At 42.7% G+C, this 21160-nt stretch overlaps 1 protein-coding gene across 5 annotated transcripts in view; it reads left to right on the top strand.

The window, feature by feature from the left end:
- PDE11A (phosphodiesterase 11A) overlaps window positions 1–21160 on the top strand; it is an 807989-nt gene that overhangs the window by 772553 nt on the left and 14276 nt on the right. For 4 of the 5 annotated variants that reach the window (XM_056536200.1, XM_056536203.1, XM_056536204.1 and 1 more), the window contains one exon: window positions 3714–9196. The exons of the other annotated variant lie outside the window; for it this stretch is intronic. In XM_056536200.1, coding sequence (XP_056392175.1) covers window positions 3714–3896 — 183 coding nt within the window. In that variant the 3' untranslated portion in view covers window positions 3897–9196. Of the gene's footprint in view, window positions 1–3713; window positions 9197–21160 lie in introns of those variants that run through there. 5 annotated transcript variants of the gene reach the window in all.

Below are 21160 nucleotides of genomic sequence, written 5' to 3'. Positions count from 1 at the left end.
CTCCACACATCAGCGCTGCCATGCACTTTGGTACACACCGAAAGGACTGGCCCACCTTCTGTTCTACAAAATTGTGCAGGGCTGGTACTGCCTTTTTCGCAAAGAAATGATGGCTTGGGAGTCTCCACCTCTGCTCGGCACAAACCATCAGTTCTCTGAAAGGTGCAGAGTCCACCACTTGAAAAGGGAGGGACTAAAGCACCAGCAACTTGGACAGGAGCACATTCAGCTTCTGCACCGTTGGATGAGTGGGTGCATGGTGTTGTCTCTTGGACATGGCTTCACTGATGGATTGCTGGCAGAATGACTGACTCGAAGTAGGAGGAGCAGGAGCATCTGGAGCGAGAGAAGATGGGTATGACAGACAGCTCCCTTCAGCTGAGGTGGTGGAGCCTTGGCTGGCTGAAATAGGGACCAGCATGTGACTGAGTAATGCAGCAGGCTGGACCAGCACATTGGAGCCACGGTTCTCCCAGGCTGCTTTATGGTGACGTTGCATATGTTGACCCAGGGCCATGTTGCCAACATTGGGACCCTGGCCATGCTTAAACTTCTGCCGACACATCTTGCATGTGGCCATGTTAACCTCCTCCGGATGCTTGATGAAAAACTGCCACACCGCAGTAGTGGTCCGCACTGATTGACTGCTACTGCGGCCGACTCCAGGAACCCCTGTTCAACTACCTCCCGGGAAGGTAGGCTGCTGCGAAGCAGGTGGTCTACCCCGGGCACGTTTGGCTCCAGACTTTCCACTTCTGCCACCATGCTGACTGCCAACCATGCTACCGCCTTGCTGGCTCAGCTGCTGCCTCATGGAAAACCTGCAACTCTCTTCTCCTGATGATGAACCAAGTTCTGCACCCGGCTCCCAAGTGCGATCGGCTTCATCATCATCAAGTTGTGTCCTCCTCAGGTTCCTCAACAGTGTCTGCTTCAGGAGCCTGAATGCTCGCAACACCCCTCCCACGCCACTCTCCTCACCGCTATTTGCCCACCTAGCGGAAGAAGCTGTGGATCTCTCCTCCACTTCTTGGCTGGGCAGTAGCAGCTGACTGTCCTCTAGTAGATCGTCCTCACTAAATAGTTGAGCTGAACCCACAGCATACGATACTTCTGTGGGGGAGGGAACAGCATAGGACAGAGGCAATGGGAGGACAAGGACTGCTCCGAGGCCATGCTAACTGAGGGTTGTGTCTGTGGAACCCACTGACTGTTGACTGGGGGTATCAGATGTCACTTGTGTTGAAGTGGATGACCGTGTTAACCAATCGATGATGGCAGATGGGTTTCTGGTCAAGAGACAACCGCTGGCTGATAACGGGAGCTCAGGCTTCTCGCTGGGACTCCTGCTGCCACTCGCCCCTAGTCTGCTGCGACCTCTGCCTGCGTCTGATGAATTTAGGCCTCTGCCACTCCTCTGTGCACATCCTGGCACTTCTCTGCCTGATATACTTAGTGCGTATTTGAGGGGAGGACAATACGCTCCATTATGCTTAAAACAGTATTTGTCTAGAACAGCAGCAGGTGTGTACTTTTTGCTGGCTCACACTGCTCTCTGTCCCTCTCTATCTGCAATAGAACGCTGACTAGCCACAAGATGGCTGCAGATTATATAGGGCTGTGACATCACAGGGGTGGCTGGCTGCTGATAGGTGGAGCCGCCATCTTAGATGCCGTGGAGCCTGGACCACACTAAATGGAGTTTAATGAAGCAATTCGTGAAATCAAAATGCAGCAATATTCGGATTAGTGGCGAAACAAATTTTTACCGAAATTCATAACGAATTCGGATTTGTCAGATTTGATTCCCTCATCCCTAGTTTAAATGTGTGATTTGCAAGACCATGAGTGTCTTTGTCTAAATTGGTATACCCGGGAAGAAGTGTGGCACTAGTGGCATCTCTACATTTCAAGGTTTTTAGTGATTTTGGCTGGCATCGGTTTTCCGCTGTGCTGGGATTTAATGACAATTTATCAAGGCATTACTCCACCATTAATTAGGCAGTAATATGTTATTGAATGAACAATAAAAATTCCATCTGGTAAGATGAATGGGTACAGAGCATGGTAAGGATCTAAGCTCTTACATCGTGAACACTGTATGCAATTTTACAATAAAAGAAATTATTTCAGATGTTTAGGATTTCAGGGAAATTTTAAAAAGAAGAGAGATTTAAAGTACCATTATACATGAAATATAATGTCATTTGTAGAACAATCTTTTCTTGATAAAATAATATTCCTGGTCTTGAATGCCTCTAACTTGTAAGGGTAAAGTAAAGCCAAATATTATTTTAAAACTGAATTAGAATGAAAGAAGTAGTAGAAGAGGGGGTCTTAAGTTTGTAACTTGCCTTTTGACAGGACACATTTGTCTATTTAAAGTTAACCTATCATCACTTTCATGCTGCCTGAACCACATGCCATCAAGTCATTCCCTTACCTCATCAACCTTAATTGATAGATCTCTCCCATTACTCAAACAGAGAGAGATTTATCAATTAAGGCTGGTAAGGTGGGTAGTAGCCCCTTGGCTCAGGCAGCATGAAAGTCATGATAGTCTCCCTTTAAGAATATCACATTTAAGGTTTTAAGCTAGTCTGCTGTGGTTTTTGACACAAAAAAAAAAAAAACACAAGGTCATTTATCGATATCCATGCAGTGGACAATACACTTCCTTCTACCAAAAACACTGGATAAGCAAACTTAGCAGTCAGAACTTAAACTTTGTCAATATGAGACAGTGATTCCCAACCCGAGTTTCCCGGAACCTTGGGGCTCTGTCGAGAACTGCCGGGGGTTCTGCAGGCTCCAGGAGGCAATTTACTTTTTACAATCTCCTGCCCCGACCTACGTGCCTGTGAATCATGCGGGCACAGGGGGGAAAGGAAGCCTGTGTGCACATTGCGTGAATGTGCGCACTGCGCACACAGCGTCCCCCTCCCCCTGGAGCGCCATGAGTGAGTCACAGGCGCGCAGGCCGGGAATGGGATGAATGCAATGGGGGTAGTGCGCGGATTGTTCCCGCCCCCCCAGGAGGACTGTTCCCCACCCCCAGGAGGACTGTTCCCGCCCCCGGGTTTCTACCCGGCCCACCTGATTCTACCTGGTCCACCGATTCTTCACTGCCCCCCCGCAGAAGAACGGCTCAGCTCCGCTTAATTAAGGTAGTGCACCCCTCTTTCACCCCTGTCCACTCCCCTTTGTCACCCCTCTGTTACCCCCTTTCACCTTTGTCCACTATCACAGATAAATTGATATTGTGCATTACGACTGTTTCCTTTTTATTTTAATTTTTGCTCGTCAACTCCGGTAGGGGTTCCCCACGGAGGTTGGGAAACACTGATATGAGACGAAGCTACCTAACAGTAGCATGGCTGCCCCCTAATAACAGGTGTTTGAAAATGCGGTAGAACCTCTGAAGAGTCTGGAGACATAAACTATATTTTAGAGAGAGTAGCATTCAGACCACTAAATGGAAGTTATAAAACTGTTAGGGGACTAAGCAATGTCTATGATTACCTTATCATTCAATTTTTATGTAACACACTCACTTCAGATTTTGTTATAAGCTAGCAAAGTAATGTGTTATGTCCCTAGGGATCACCTTGATGATTTGTTGTTCAGACAGCATGAAATCCAGATCCAGCATTGTTACATATGCACAGATTTACTTATGTCTTACTTTGTTTGTCATTTGCTATACTTTGCAGACTCTTGTGAAAATAAATGGAAAACTAAAGCCTATGCTGGATTCTGTGATCACAAATCGGTCCAAGTGGGAAGAACTGCACCAAAACAGACTGGTGTCACAGGGGGACACTTCATCCACCACCTCATTCCCAACTCCAGCGTCTTCACCTCAGCCAGCCATGGAGTGTCTCCTGAAGACTTAAGCCCACAAGAAAGCTGCTGCTACACCTGAGAGTTGCATTAAAAGGCTGTCATAAGCTTAGCTGTTTACTTAAGTTACCGCAGCCATGCTTTTATAGATGGAGAGATAGTGGTCATGGCTTGGCTTTTGCTTGGAAGCTCGGTGGATTGAAGCTAAAGACGTAAGGAACTGTGGTAACAGTGAAGAAATATACTAAGGCGCCACATGGAAATTTCGCTGTCTGAGACAATAAACGGCACTCATCTGAGCTTTGCAAAATATTAGCTGTTGCTGTATTGTGGATGGGACACTGGCAGACTTCAACCTACTAAGCTTAACCCATGCAGCACAGTGACTCCAATGCACAATATAATCATCCATCACTAAGCTAAAGCAGACAATTTTTATTTAGTGTATGCATCTCCTATGTACGTACACAGAAGGAAGTCGTGCCTGCCTGGTGTGTTTTTTTGTTTTACAGTACTTTATACTTGCATTATTTTAGAACCATGCTTCTCGTAGGTTCATGTTACTTTCTTTTCACTTTCTTTACTTTCTTTTTGGATCCACCTCAAAAAATGAAGGGGAAACTCCAATGGCAGCTTATTTCCAGATTGCCCAAAGACTAAACAAACTATGCAGATAAATTCTATGATTTCAAACAAATTTAGCTATTTTCTTGTTATATTTGACAAATTTAGGTTATCTATGTGCTTACATAATGTTTAGCTATACAGTAGAATGATATCACAATTTCAACTCATGTACCATACCATTTAAATGTTGTATATTTTTGAGTCTACTAATCTATGAGACTACATTGAGATGCGACTGTTACTTGTCAGCTATATATATGATAATGGGTCAGAGTAGCTTCAGACTAAACTATGTCTACCTCCTTTTCATTGTCGGCAATGCTTTTTATCTTTAGTTTAAAATCAGTGTTGCCCTGTCAATATTAGGTCAAGTGTCACACCGATGTACAACTGTAGTTCACTGAACCTAAGGTTTCATAGGTCAAAGTGGTCAAACACATTAAGACCTACAGTAGGTAACCACAGTCATCCTTCATTACCAATACATTGATCATTTCAATAGCCATATAGCTGTCTCTGTTACAAATTGGCAATTCATCTAATTCTATTCAATGATAAAGCACAGATGCATCTTCTCGTAAAAAAATGACCCTACAATGTATCACAAAATATAGAATTCTATCATAGCCATAGCTGAAGCTGAAACTAGCCCTTAACAAAACTAAATCACCAAAGAAATCTTTGTAGGAACAGAGGTTATCATAGAAAAGTTCATTGTATTTAGATATATTTTGGATAAATTAAGCCTTTATATTTATGGGAGAACGGGTTCAAATTGCAAGTGGCCTTGTTGGGTCAGGTTATTTTTGAAGGTAAACCACTATATCCAATCTATATAGTTTGAATGGGGTGTTGCCCTTTCTGATCCTATTTTCTTATTTCATTAAAACCTTTTTAGGAGGTTTTACATTAGAAACATTGTATATAGTAATTTTTGAAACTTCAGCTCTGATGGACACGACAAGTAATCATTGGCATAACGAAATTAAAAGTTTAAGACTTCATACTCACTTTCCTCAAAGTGTAGCCATGGATGCATAAAAATGTGCAGTTTATTGATAACTTGTACTTACTTGGTGGTTACTGGCACTAGGGAATCAAGAGCCATCTTTTTAGGCTTTCCCCTCGATGTGAGAACCTGACCGTATTGTCATTAAACATCATGCAATATTTCTACTCCTCCTGTCTACACTGTTTGATAAAGCACAACAACCATGTGGTTTGACAGAGCCCAAGGAAGAATTATTTCAAGCCAGATCAAATTTGTTATGATCATCTCAATTTTAAAAAGGAACCTGTCATCACTTTTATGGTGCCTGAACCATAAGTTACGGGCGGTTCCCAGTGGATTCTGCCTACCCCACCAGCATTGATTGCAAGATCAAGCAGAAGCTACCAGGGACCGCCCCAATGACTTTTGGTTCAAGTATCATGAGAGTGATGATAGGTTCCCTTTACAAAATCCCATGAGCTTGTAATAATGCATAGAGAATGGCGTTATTCTAGGTGCAGGCTCATCACAGATGTTGGTAGCTAGGATTACTAGGATTTTCTACTAATGACTGATCCCACCTTTGTGACCGCCGTTGATTGCTCAAATGAAACATTAGGCCACTGTGTCCTCCTAAGGGCTTCCCATAGCTTTCTCCAGGTGTCTTTATGGATGGTTAATTAAATAATCACCTTCTATGTTTTAACAATCAGTAGGTTTCATGGTGGTTAAACATTGGTGGCATATTCTTGCGATATGCCTCCAGAGTCTATGATGGGCCAATCCCAAATGTCCTTTACATGTAGTAATTTACTACACAGCCAGTGTCATAATGTTAACAGTTATAGATCAACTCATTCAGTGTGATCCCTTTATCATTCGAGTTATAACAATAAGGTATACATTGATTATGGGACAATATTTAGGATCCACTCTACTAGGGATAGTTAGGGGTGATATAATAGACATATACTTTGCACCTAAAGTAATATTATCTAGAATGCTTTTTTTTTTCTCTTTTAGTCTGTTGAGATACACTGGATGCATCACATTTCTTGATATAGCATGGTTCTCATGTCTTGTTTTTTTATACTATGTAAATATGTTTCTACACAAAACATATATATTAGCATTATGTATTTTATGAATGTGTATCTGCACTGTTGTCATCCGCCATATTGTTACAATCCATAGGTTATCACAAGAAACAAGCACTAGTTAAAGTGCCACTGTCTCTAACTGGCCAGTGCCACATCTTGTTTATTTATATTGTTGGGTGAAATTCTCCTTATTTGTTACTGTTGTGCATAGTATATTGTATAAACTACAATGTATTTAAAGTCCACGAGAAGTGTATGACAGTCATTTTTGTTTCAAGGTCTGACATCCGGTGTGTGCATAGTTTTTTCACTTTATGTATAGGCTCATCTGCCTTCCCCAGTAAAGTGATCTTTTGATCATTCACTGAGATGTTGACAGCTAGGAAAAAAACTAGTCCATGACATACAGCAGAAGACAAAGATAAGGTTGTCAAGCTTACAGTTCAGCTCAGGTACAAATTTGTGTGTGTGAAAAGGAATCTTACGTCTGCCATTTTTTAACACTAGGAACACTAGAAATATAATATATTCCTATTTGCTATCTGCACTATTTGTATAGACATTCATTAGATAGTTCTTAACAAAGCGATCACAAGAGATTTTCGACTGCAGCCAGCAGTGCCTACTAGCTTAGAAATTGAGTTTATAGTGTTATTACGTGTCACATTGCATTTAACATTTAAATTTTTCAAAATTTGGTGAGGTCCTCAAAGATGTTGGTGTACATGTGATGGCAGCCACTTTGTTAAGCTAGACATAAAAGTATTTTGTGTCCCTCAGAGTTGTCTTTAATAGAGCAAGCTTTACGAGGGGACAATTCAAGCTAACGGACCATGCATGACCTTAGAGAAGGCTATAAGTTATTTGTTTAGCTATAAAATACCAATTATAGAATCATTGAATGCTTCCTTATAGAACTATAACGTTAGGTTGAAAAGGATCCCAGACAAAAATGCTACATTGCTAGGCGGCTTTATTTTTGGTTACTCCTCTATATGCTCTCTTTTGTTGGCATGTGACCAACTCTGTGCATAGACTATAGAAGAAGCAGCTCTTCTGCCTTGTTCCCAGCAAAAAGTCTAAGCCTAATCGCTTTCATGTAACCAAACGCTTGTCTATTGAGCCAATAAGACTTCCTTTAGTCATAACCTGAGACAGAACATTGCTGTGACCTGTGAGTGGCCCATCACTGCCGAGACCAGTTCATCTCCAAAGGTGGGAAAAGGAGCACTCAGCATGGAGGGCCTTGCCACGTTCTGGAGATCACGGGGGGTCCCACAGGCCGGACCCCACTCTATAAACAATTATCTCCTATCCTGTGGAAAGGGGATTTTATTATTCATAACTGGAATACCCCTTTAAATAAGCATGTTTAATATATATTTGTATATACAGCACAAAGTTCAAAATCACAATGCCAACCAGGCCACAGATCGTAAGCATTAGATGAGAAATAAAATCTAAGTCTGCTTTACAATCCGTGGCCTGGTTGGTGCTTTGATCTTGGACTTTCTGCTGTACTTTGGACTCTGGGTTAGCTGCCTGGATGATCACATTCACAGAGGTTGATCTCTGGTGCTGTCTTTCACCTTTAGTTTTATATATATACACACACACAACTGTATCCTTTAATATATGAATGAACAGAGCATTGGCCGAACATGTGGGAAACAATTGACCTTAGTGGTTGGACACAGACCCCTATCAATCAGCTACAGCTAGTTATCCCTTATCCTGTGGATAGTATATAACTTTAGATCCTAAAATAACCTCTTTAATAGGGAACAGTAATGATGGATTTGACATTCCTGAGGCCTGATACAATTTGTTAATATCCTGAAAAGATGATAAGTAAAATGTAGTTGGGTGGACTATATCTCCTCCTATCATGTACCCTCCCACACGAGGCATCGTTCTAAAGAATAGTTGGTTAGCACACAAACTGGCTTCCTCCACTGTGCATTCACACTTGTAATTCTTATCATTTCAATTATAGTATAAATTTATGTCATCATCTTGTGTAGAAGTAGCAACCAGAACAGGATAAGTGAGAACGTCATTGCAGTGGGCTACAATATGTTTTGTTATGGGTACTCAATGTTCACAGGTCAGTACTTAGTGTTGCACTCTGAAATGTGACAGAACTCGTTATGTAAATACGGCTTGAGTTTTAAGTTTTTTATGTTTTCACAGTTTTTTTTGAAGGTTTATTTGGTTCATTAAGACCAATCAAGTCTGAGTTTGAATGTACGTTCTATTCTGCATGTTGGACATTGCAAGTTCTATTTCTATAGTTATATTATTGTAGACCTTTATTGATTATACGTGTGTGTATTCCTATTCTGCACACACACATAAAATCATATCTCATGGCAATCTAACATGCACCCTCTTTTCCCAACATAACCTGACTTGTGGTCACTGTATATCACAATTTCTGGCTATTATTGTGCCACTAAGTTTGTATCTTTTATTTCTTTCTTTTTTTTAGATTCTACTCCACCATTTATGTTATTATTGTACGTTGTTAAATCCAGTCTTGTTTTTAAACAGCATGTTTTGAAGATGACATTTATGGCTCTGTTTTTATTTGTTCTTTTTCTCATAGAAATAAAAAAAATTACTGTATTTTGTTGGTGTAACGTCCTTAAAATTATACAGTTGAAAAATATTTAAAGGGAATTTTTTTTTTAAATCAGATTAAAATTCTGATATATTCCAGATGAACACTCAATGAGGTCCAATACCCATACCTGGACTCTTACCACTACCCACTGACTTCATGCATCACAAATATCCTCTTGGCTGAAAAATTGCCCCTTTGCCAGTTAAGTATTCTGGATTGATTTAGCACCAGGTCTTCTATTATGGGATAGTCTATGGCAGATTTACAACGTGGTTTGTGTACCTTGTTCTTTTTATGCGGACATGCCAATAAACTACATGACAGGCCTAATTTGTAGATTTTTCTTATATAGCATCAAAAGGTTCACGTAATATTTATAAAAATTACCAGATTTCAGCAGCTCTCTGTTTAAAAAAAAAAATGCTTCTACATGTTACTCACAAGGTCATGGAGATGCTTCCATGTTTTTATGTGTCTAGCTTCCGTATTTGGCTCACAAATCCCTCTGTTCTGGTGCTCACTCATTCTGACATCCACTGCTCAGGAAGGGGTGTGTCCAAGGCAAACACTGAGCCTGCCCTCACTCACCATGCATTCACTTCTTCCCTGAGTCTGCTGTGCTGGGTCTCTTCATCCAATCACTGCAGGCTGCTATTTAACTACTTCCTCTCTGTTTTCAGACAGGAGCCTGATAGACACTACAGGAGTGAGCACAGAGGAGTGCTAGTCTCTCCCTCACTTACTGGACTTTGTCAATGCCTGTGCTTCATCTGGGACAAAGATGATGCTGCAGCCAGACAGGATTATGTTCTGGATGGTTTGGAGACCCCTAGTGGTGTTTTGTTTGTGTTAAAAAATTTAAATAAAAAAAGCCATAATTGCCTTAAAAAAGAGATCTTTTTTTTTTTTTAAATAAAGTGAATTAGAAAGGTTAATGTTTTGCCAAGATGTACAACATAAAACGTTTTTGATTTTGACAGTGCCCATTTAAAGGGAAAGGGCATAAAAAGAAAACCGCTCCTTTCCTGAAGCGGATAGTGGTGGCCACATTTATAAAATCACTTGTTTTATTTCTCATCCAAGTGCCAAGAAGGCGGGGTCGAGGTGAACAAGTGCCCCCTGACTGACATATAGGGCTTTGTATATCAGTCACGAGAAGGAATGGGAGATGGGAGCAAGTGAGGAGGCATGCCAGGCTGTGGCACTTGAGCAGCTCTGCCCCACCTTCTTGCCACTCTGCTGATAAAGGAAAAGTGAAGTTTACTTTTATACCCTAACACAGAGTTTTCCAAATAGAGAGCCTCTAGCTGTTGCAAAACTATAACTCCTAGCATGCCCGGACAGCCTTTGGCTGTCTGGGCATGCTGGGAGTAGTAATTTTGCAACAGCTGGAGGCTCTCTGTTTGGGAAACACTGCCCTTACAGCTATACAATGATGCTTTCAAAAAGATCTCTGCCCTCTGTGCTGGTTTCTGCAGATATGTTTTGGCAAAAAAGACCACCTACATTCTCACATCACAGACACTGTTGTGACCCCAGGTAAGTCAAACTTTTGGGGACGGGATGCAAATACAGTCTATCCAAGAATGCACTTTCCGTTTCAGCTGCAATTTCGCTTTAAGAGTTTATAGAGCAGCCTGACTGGTCCAACTATGTATGCCAACATCAACCTGGAGTTTGTACATTTATTCATTCATTTGGTTCGGGAACTAACTACATTCCATCTGTCTCTGCAAAATGTTATGTTTTCAAGCCAGTTCAGTGCAGGGAAAAGTATAAGGAATGTGTAGCAAAAAAAAGTGCTCTACCGACTCACTCCATATGCCTTGCTTTCTACAATATTACACATCTGTGCTGGCATAAGTGATGGAGTAAAGTTATATGATCACGGTGACACTGTAGCACACAATGTTGGGTTTGGAGATTCACATTCATATTTACTGCCGACTGGCGGGTGACACGCTGAATGTATATACCGGGGAGAGTTTTCCCCTTCGGAATTTTTAATTAACAAATGAATGATTCAGACAAGGAATGGCTATGAAAATGAAGATAAAATGAATGCCAGTATGGCGGATGATGCCAGAGGCCATGGCTATGGCGACAGATGGAATCTCACTCTGGAGTTCAATGCTTTAAATGTACAGAGTGGCGCCGTTAAGCGAGTTCTTCTATGGTATTGTTGCGTTTGTCTGTCTGCTTTATCTACAGGATAACAAATTATCATTAACTTCATGGAGAGTATGCCGATCGGCAGTAGAAAAGTTTTGTAATATATAAAGCAGCCTATACAGTTTACAGATTTGTATACATTTCTTGTGCTTAATATTAGATCTTTAAAGTACCTGTCATATCACGGAAAATAAATAACGCTTCTGTATGTTACTCACTAGGGCATGCAGATGTTTTACATGTGTTTTTTATGTATCCAGATTCTGTGCAGTGACCCCCCGACCTACGATGGCCCCGACATACGATAATTTCAACATGAGATGGCCGTTTGATAGCTCGCAGACCAGTGGGGCGTGGCCAATCTATTACAGCCGATAGCTTGTCAGGGTCCATTTGAAGGCCTTGACCGGACACTATGTATCCCAGGAAGGGTAGATTGCTGCGCTCAAAGAGACATTTTTCAATTTTGGCATAAAGTTGGTTTTTGCGTAGGAGCTGAAGCACTTGACGGACATGGAGGCGGTGTTCGTCTAGGTTGGGGGAGAAAATGAGGATGTCATCAAGATAGACTACCAAACAGGAATTCAGCAAGTCCCGAAAAATCTCATTGACAAAGTCCTGAAAGACTGCAGGGGCGTTGCAAAGCCCAAAGGGCATGACAAGGTACTCAAAGTGTCCATCTCTAGTATTAAAGGGGGTTTACCATTCATCACCTTCTCGAATACGGATGAGATTATAGGCACCCCTGAGATTGAGCTTGGTAAAAATTTTTGCTCCCCGCAGGCGATCAAATTGTTCTGAGATGAGAGGCAGAGGATAAAGGTTCTTTACAGTGATTTTGTTAAGACCGCGGTAATCAATGCAAGGCCATAGGGACCCATCTTTTTTTGCAACGAAAAAGAAGCCTGCTCCTGCAGGAAATGAAGATTTTCGGATAAAACCTTTTTAAAGGTTTTCTTGTATATATTCAGACATGGCCTGCGTTTCAAGAGCGGATAGTGGGAAAATTCTGCCACGGGGTGGAGTTGTGCCAGGAAGCAAATCAATAGGACAGTCGAAGGGTCTGTGTGGCGGTAAGACTTCTGCTTGCTTTTTAGAGAAAACATCAGAGTAGTCCTGATAGGCTTTAGGAAGGCCTGGCAATGGTGTGGCGAAGGAGACTTGACAGGTAGGAACAGACTTGAGACATTGTTTGTGGCAGGAAGATCCACAATTTTTAATGACCACAGTGGCCCAGTCGAGGGTAGGTGCTGGAGCCCGGGCAGACCATGAAGATTTTCAGATGTACAGTTGGGTAATACAAAAAATTCAACACTCTCATGATGGAGATCTCCAACGCTCATGAGCAGAGGTTCTGTGCGATAACGCACGGTGCAGACCAGTCTTTCTCCATTCACAGATGAAATTAAGAGAGGTTTGACGAGACGGGTAACAAGGATATTGAATTTATTGATGAGAGAGGCTTCAATTAAATTTCCCGCTGAACCTGAGTCCAGAAAAGCCACAGCGGAGAAGGAAGTATTGGTACTTGCAGGTAGAGAAATCCGCACAGGTATAGTCAGACGTGGAGAGGATGAATTCACACCTAGTAACACCTCTCCCACGTTAACTAGGTGCGCGTGTTTCCCTGACGCAGAGGACGAATAGGGCAGTCCTTTAGGAAATGTTCGGTTCTAGCACAGTACAGGCACAAATTTTCATTTCTACGGCGAGTCCTCTCTTCTTGGGTCAAGCGGGACCGACCCATTTGCATAGCCTCCTCGGCGGGAGGCACAGGAGTAGGTTGCAGTAGACTCTGGAAGAGAGGTGCCAAGCGAAGAAACCGCCTGGTGCGAACAAAATCCTTTTCTTGGCGGAACTCCTGGCGTCTTTCAGAGAAACGCATATCAATGCGGGTGGCCAACTGGATAAGTAGCAGGAATTTCTCGTGCGCCCAGAACATCTTTGATGTGGCTGGGTAAACCTTTCTTGAAGGTCGCGCAGAGGGCCTCATTGTTCCAGGCGAGTTCAGAGGCGAGGGTTTGGAACTGTATGGCATATTCGCCCACTGAAGAGTTCCCTTGGACAAGATTCAGAAGAGCCGTCTCGGCTGAGGAAGCCTGGGCTGGCTCCTCAAAGACACTGTGTACTTCGGAGAAGAAGGACTGTATGGACGCAGTATCTACTGAATGGACGCAGTATCTACAGGATCTACTGTCAGGAACCGGACTGGTATGCGGGTAGTGGATCCTCTGTGTCAGTGAGGCGATGACGTGGGCCGTACCAGGGGACCGGTTCTAAGAAGTTACTGGTTTCCACCAGAGCTCGCCGCAAGGCAGGATCGACTTGCTGCGGCAGTAACTCCCAGGTCGTATCCCCTGATAGCGACTCAACCTCACTGACAGCTGAGATAAGCGTGGTGCACAAGGACAAGGCGAAGGCAAGGTCGGACGTAGCAAGAGGTCAAGGCAGTCGGCAAAGGTTCGTAGTCAGGGGCAATGGCAAAGGGTCTGGATACACAGGGTAGGGATACACAAAACGCTTTCTCAGGGCACTAGGGCAACAAGATCCGGCAAGAACAGGAAGGGGAAGTGGGTTTTTATGTGTTTTCCACTGATTAGGCCCGGCACCAATTAGTGGTGCACTGGCCCTTTAGAGCCCTAGAGAGCGGGGCCACACGTGCCGGGATGGAAATGAAGGGGGATGCGGCTGGTAAGAGACATGGGATGCGATCCGTGAGCGGGCACGTCGCATCCCGCGGTTCGCGTCCCCTTCGGTGACAGAGGAGCAGCGCTCGCAGTCAGCGGCGCCGACCGGAGAGCTGCAAGCAGAGGGACGCCGCGAGCGCTCCGGGGATGCATTACAAATGCTTTTGTATGTAGGGGCCATCGCATAAACGGCTATCCGGCAGTGCTGACTGCTTCAGCTGCCACCAGATAGCCGTTTACGGTGCCCCGTGTGGTCCGCTGACGATCACTTACCTGTCCTCGGGGCTCCGGCGCATCCTCTTCGGGATCCCCTCCATCGTCAGCGCTCTACATCGTCGCCATCACGTCGTCCCGTCATCCAATAGGAGCGGCGTGCGTAGAGACGTGATGGCGGCGACGGAGAGCGAGGATGCCAGGGAAGCAGAGGACTTGCCGGAGTGTCGGGGACACCCCGGGGACGTGGCGACAGCGATGGAAGGCGACATCCAGGGCAGCGGTGACGGTCCAGAGCGGCGGGGACACGTGAGTACAACTTCCTATACCAGTGGTCTTCAACCTGCGGACCTCCAGATGTTGCAAAACTACAACTCCCAGCATGCCCGGACAGCCAACGGCTGTCCGGGCATGCTGGGTGTTGTAGTTTTGCAACATCTGGAGGTCCGCAGGTTGAAGACCACTGTCCTATACTTTACATTGCACGGATCCCTCAACATATGATGGTTTCAACAAACGATGGTCCGTTTGGAACGGATTACCATCGTATGTTGAGGGACCACTGTATTTGGCTCACAAATCCCTCTGTTCTGCTTCTCACTCATTCTAATATCCACTGCTCAAAAAGGGGCGTGTTTGAGGCAAGCACTGGGCCCGCCCTCACTCAGCATGCATTTACTTCTATGGCTGCTATGTAACCCCCTCCTCTCTGTTTTCAGACAGGAATCTAATAGATAGGACAGAAGAGTGACAGTCCCTTCCTCACTTCCTGGACTTCGTCTCAGCCTGTGCTTCAGCTGGGACAGAGATGATGCTGCAGCCGGACAGGATTATGTTCTGGATGCTATGGGGACCCCTAGATCTAACCATTCTAAAGCTATGAAGAAAATTAGTAAATTATTTCCATAAAAGCAATGTGTCATCAGTAAATTATCTATTGAATTAAATAAAATCAGAAAATAGAAACAAATTAGAAAAAAATTACATGTTTCAATACATGGCTCTATTAGGGAAAAATATCTAGGTAATTATTTCACTTTGAATGGGGTTTAAAAATGAATTCCATGATCTCTTTGCATTATGTTTCCGAATTGTTACCTGAAGTTTCACCTAACTCTATCGGGGCCCTTACCAAAGGGAAGGCCTCCCCTCCAATATTGACATTGCCTTTAAATTTGTTATAATTTATGAGAAATCAAATCCATACCAAACCTTATTTCTATTGTAGCTATAAAATGTTCTGCTCTATGTCAATAAGTAATTAATATGTAATTTACATGTGATTGTAATATCAATTAAATAGGAACCATTTCTAAAGTTATTTAAGGCTTGTAGGGGGTTCATTGCAGATGAAGAAAGTCATCTATCAGGACGTGCTCAGCAATAACAAACCGGGATCTATAGGGTTGTGAAGGAATATGATGACTAATTTAGAGAACTAATCAGCTAATGCTTAACATGAGAAATTAATCTTATCAGTAACTTAATTACACTCCTTAAGATATATCAACATGGGGGGGGGGGGTGACTTCATTTACATTGCTGTTGTAAATATGAACATCTAGCTGCTTTGCTATTCTTTATCTTAATTCTAGCACCACACAGTTCTTTGCGGACATGCTTCATCTATAATTAAAGAGTTATCACTGGAGATCCATAGATTGAATTTACAAATGTAGTAGATCATATCTTAGATCTGATACTTCATTAAAAAAAAAAACATATTCGCCCCTAACATTAAAACCAATGACAGGTGAAGTGAATAACATTGATTATATCATTACAGTGGCGCCTGTCAAGGGGTGGGATATATTAGGCAGCAAGTCATAAGTCAGTTCTTGGAATTAATGCATTGGAAGAAGAACTAAAGGCAAAGTGTAACAATCTGAGCTACTTTGATAGGGGTCGAATGGTGCTAAAGCATCTCCAGCAGGTCTTGTGGTGTGTTAATGAAGTTCCAAAAATAGTCTAACCAAGGACAACCAGTGGCCTTAACCCCTTAAGGACTCAGCCCATTTTCACCTTAAGGACCCGGCCATTATTTGCACATCTGACCACTGTCACTTTAAGCATTAAAGGGGTATTCCAGGAAAAAACTTTATATATATATATATATCAGCTGGCTCCAGAAAGTTAAACAGCTTTGTAAATTACTTCTATTAAAAAATCTTAATCCTTTCAGTACTTATGAGGTTCGGAAGTTAAGGTTGTTCTTTTCTGTCTAAATCCTCTCTGATGACACCTGTCTCGGGAAACGCAAAGTTTAGAAGAGGTTTGCTATGGGGATTTGCTTCTAAACTCGGCGTTTCCCAAGACAGGTGTCATCAGAGAGGATTTAGACAGAAAAGAACAACCTTAACTTCAGAAGCTCATAAGTACTGAAAGGATTAAGATTTTTTAATAGAAGTAATTTACAAATTTGTTTAACTTTCTGGAGCAGGTTGATATATAATAAAAAGGGACGCTTTTACTTTACATTTTGATTCCAAGAATGTTTTTCGTGACATATTCTACTTTATGTTAGTGGTAAAATTTCATCGATGCTTGCATAATTTTTGGGTGAAAAATTCCAAAATTAGATGAAAAATGTGAAAATTTAGCATTTTTTTTAATCTTGAAACTTTCTGCTTATAAGGAAAATGGATATTCCAAATACATTACATATTGCTTCACATTTACAATATGTCTACTTTATGATTGCATCATAAAGTTGACATGTTTTTACTTTTGGAAGACATCAGAGGGCTTCAAAGTTCCACATAAATTTTCCAATTTTTCAAACAATTTTCAAAATCAGAATTTTTCAGGGACCAGTTCTGAAATGGATTTGAGGGGCCTTTATATTAGAAATACCCCATAAATGACCCCATTATAAAAACTGCACCCCTCAAAGTATTCAAAATGACATTCAGAAAGTTTGTTAACCCTTTAGGTGTTTCACAGGAATAGCAGCAAAATGAAGGAGAAAATTCAAAATCTAAATTTTTTACACTCGCATGTTCTTGTAGACCCAGTTTTTTTTTATTTTTACAAGGGGTAAAAGGAGAGAAATCTCCCCCCAAATGTGTAACCCAATTTCTCTCGAGTAAGGAAATACCTCATATGTGTATGTAAAGTGCTCTGTGGGGATTTTGGAGAGTGAGTTTTTCTGAAATGGTTTCTGGGGGGCATGTCACATTTAGGAAGCCCCTATGGTGCCAGAACAGCAAAAAAAACACATGCCATACTATTTTGGAAACTACACCCCTCAGAGAATGTAACAAGGGTCCAGTGATGACTTTTCGTTAAAGTTGGATTTATTTCACTAAAATTCATTTTTTTCCCCCAAAATTTTACATTTTTACAAGGGGTAATAGGAGAAAATGCCCCCCAAAATTTGCAACCCCATCTCTTCTGAGTATGGAAATACCCCATGTGTGGACGTCAAGTGCACTGTGGGCACACTACAATGCTCAGAAGAGAAGGAGTCACATTTGGTTTTTCGAAATCAAATTTTGCTGAAATGGTTTTTGGGGGGCATGTCATACTTAGGAAGCCCCTGTGGTGCCAGAACAGAAAAAAAAACACATGGCATACTATTTTGGAAACTACACCCCTCAAGGAATGTAACAAGGGGTACAGTGAGCCTTAAAACCCCACAGGTGTTTGACGACTTTTTGTTAAAGTTGGATGTGTAAATGAAAAAAAGGGGTAATAGGAGAAATTGCCCCCCCAAATTTTTAACCCCATTTCTTCTGAGTATGTAAATACTCATGTGTGGACATCAGGTGCTCTGCTGGGGCACTACAATGCTCAGAAGGGAAGGAGCGCCATTGATCTTTTGAAGAGAGAATTTCGTTGGAATAGAAGTCCGGGGCCTTGTGCGTTTACAAAAGCCCCCTGTGGTGCGAAAACAGTGGACCCCCCCCCCCCCACATGTGAACCCATTTTGAAAACTACACCCCTCACAGAATTTTGTGAGCATTTATACCCCACTGGCATTGACAGATCTTTGGAACAGTGGGCTGAGCAAATGAAAAATTGCAAGATTTAGAGGGCCACAGTTTAGAAGCCACCGCACAGTGATCTCCAAACTGTGGCCCTCCAGATGTTGCAAAACTACAAATCCCAGCATGCACAGACAGCAAACTGCTGTGTGGGCATGCTGAGAGTTGTAATTTTGCAAAATCTGGAGGGTTACAGTTTAGAGACCACTGTATAGTGGTCTCCAAACTGTAGCTCTCCATATGTTGCTAGGCAACTCACCAGCTTCCGTAGTCTGCAGCACACTGCACCAGGGAGCCAGCCGCACGTCATCGCCGCCCGCCGATCACCACTGCCACCACCGTCTATGGTAAGTGGACCTCCGGCGCCGGTCACAGGACAGTTCCTCCGTTCTGCCTGCACTACTGTAAATGGGGAGAACGGGAGAAAACAACTTTAACCCCCCGATCTGCTATTTGTTGATCACTTCTCAATTGATCGGCAATTTGTGGTGATCGCCAACATGGGGGGTCTCAGGACCCCCCTGGGTATTTGCATAGGATGCCTGCTGGTAGATATCAGCAGTCATCCCGGTCCGGTTCCCGTCCGGCGTGTGGCGGGGACCGAAATTCCCGCGGGCGTACAGGTACACCCTAGGTCCTTAAGCACCAGGTAGCCAAAGCATACCCATATGCCCTGGGTCCTTAAGGGGTTAAAGGTGTACTCCGCCCCTAGACATCTTATACCCTATCCAAAGGATAGGGGATAAGATGACTGATCGCAGGGCTGCTGCTGCTGGGGAACCCCGCGATCTCCCTGCTGCACCTGGCATTTGTTTAGAGCATTGGGTGCAGCTCCGGAGGCTTGTGACGTGCTGCAGCCAAGATCGCAGGGGTTCCCCAGCGGAGGGACCCCCACTATCAGACATCTTATCCCCTATCCTTTGGATGGGGGATAAGATGTCTAGGAGCGGGGTACTCCTTTAAGGTCATATCAGTGACCAAATGTGCTCTGTTAATTGAATAATATAAAATGTATGTATGGGTTTTCCCATCATAGACAAGTATCTGATCATATAGAAATATATGATAGGTGGGTGTTCCACCTCCGGTGTCTCTCCCTGGATCCTGCTCCCCCTGACCACCTCTGCTTGCAGCTAGGAGTGATGGCAACTTGTTGAACCCCGACCTATCATACATTAATGTTATATCCTGTGGATACACCATCAATGATTAGGGAAACCCCGGTATAGAGAAAACTGTATAGATCTATAAAACATGTATATCATAGATACGCATTACAAAGATATGAGACCCTTTCACTTTTTTGTTTTGCGATCTAGTGCTAAAATACTCCTCTTCCCCATCATTTAGGGAAAGATGAATGGAGCAAAGTACAGAGATATTTATAATTGTGGCATCATCCCCAAGAAGACTGGAGGCTGTAATCATTGCCATTCAACTAAATACGGAGTGAAGGGTATGAATACTTATATCAATGCAATAATTTAGTTTTTCCTTAATTAATTAAATTAGCAAAGATTTCTAACATTCTGATTCAGATTTCAAGCCAAAGGAACAGCAGGAATGCAAATCCATATTAATGTCACAGGTAAAACTCTGGGCATGCATAAATCTTCAGTTCAAGCTGAATTCAGCCGCGCCTTTCTGTAAGAGTCACTGGCGTGTCAGACAGCTGGTATTTTGCAGCAGAGCTATAAACATGGCCACGTATCAGAACCTCTCTGTCAAGAAGAGAAATATCTGTGAAAAAGGGCAAGTGGTTTTTGTAGCACTTGAGTGATTTGGTTGTGGAGGGATCAGAATCCGTGGACAGAGATTAATGTTGGAACTGCAGTGTTATAGGTAATGAGCTGCATAGACATTCATAACCCTCTGCTAATCCCACAGGATCCAACCATGGCATAAAAACTCTAGCGCTAGACACAGTGCGATGCACCCACCGCACAGCATCATGGTTAATGTACAGCATGTGTCAGATTCATTGTAACCGAATCATTATAGCAGTGGGTATTTTATAATAGTGAAGATGTTACAAAACTAAAAGTCCCCATATATCCTATCATTCCAAGCCAACTAATAAAACTCTAGCAGCATAAGAGTGCACATCCAACTTATCATGCAGAGGACTGTCTGTCTGTGCAGTATCTACAATACATCTACTCTGCCAGCAGTCCGATATCTTCCAATCCAATGTTGATGGTATAACCTAACCTCTTTAAGGAAAAGCAATAATGATGCTCCTGTCCTCATATCCCAAGTTCAGATGCCGTCCTTACATCCTGTCCTCATATCAAGACCTTATATCCTGACCTCATATCCCGACCTCATATCCCATCCTCATATCCCGTCCTCATATCCCGTCCTCATATCCCAACATCATATCCTGATCTCCTTTCCTGTCCTCATATCCCATCCTCATTACTCAACCTCAACTTGTCGTCATATCCCACCCCCCACACAAACAATTCCCTTGATCTCCAACATGTTAGTAGGTATTCTAACTTAAAATGCTTTACCACTATCCACAGAATAGCCAAGTACAGTGCTCGGCTATTTCCGGTGCTCCCATAGACAATGAATTTAGCTGCGACGCACATGCGCCACTCACCACTTCATTTTAAGATACGACTCTTGTCCCCATTGTCGAGATTGCGGGGGTCCCAGCAGTCAGATCCCCTATCTCCTGTGGAAAGAGGATGTGTTTTAAGTTGGAATATCCCTAGGACATATCCTATATTGGTTTTAACAATGGAATGTCACTTTATGTGGTGATAACTTTAAAATAACTTGGATAAATAATATCATTTAATTTTTATTTTGATGGTAAATTTAAGTCAGTACATTCTGTGTTTAATTATTGTAAAAAACTGAAATATACAGAAAATTTTGAAACAAAATGGAGTTTATGAAACCCT

Source organism: Hyla sarda, chromosome 8 (genome assembly GCF_029499605.1).
Source record: "Hyla sarda isolate aHylSar1 chromosome 8, aHylSar1.hap1, whole genome shotgun sequence".
NCBI classification, from domain to species: domain Eukaryota; kingdom Metazoa; phylum Chordata; class Amphibia; order Anura; family Hylidae; genus Hyla; species Hyla sarda.
Note: the sequence above shows the minus strand (reverse complement) of the source record. Positions and strands in the feature narration are given on the sequence as shown.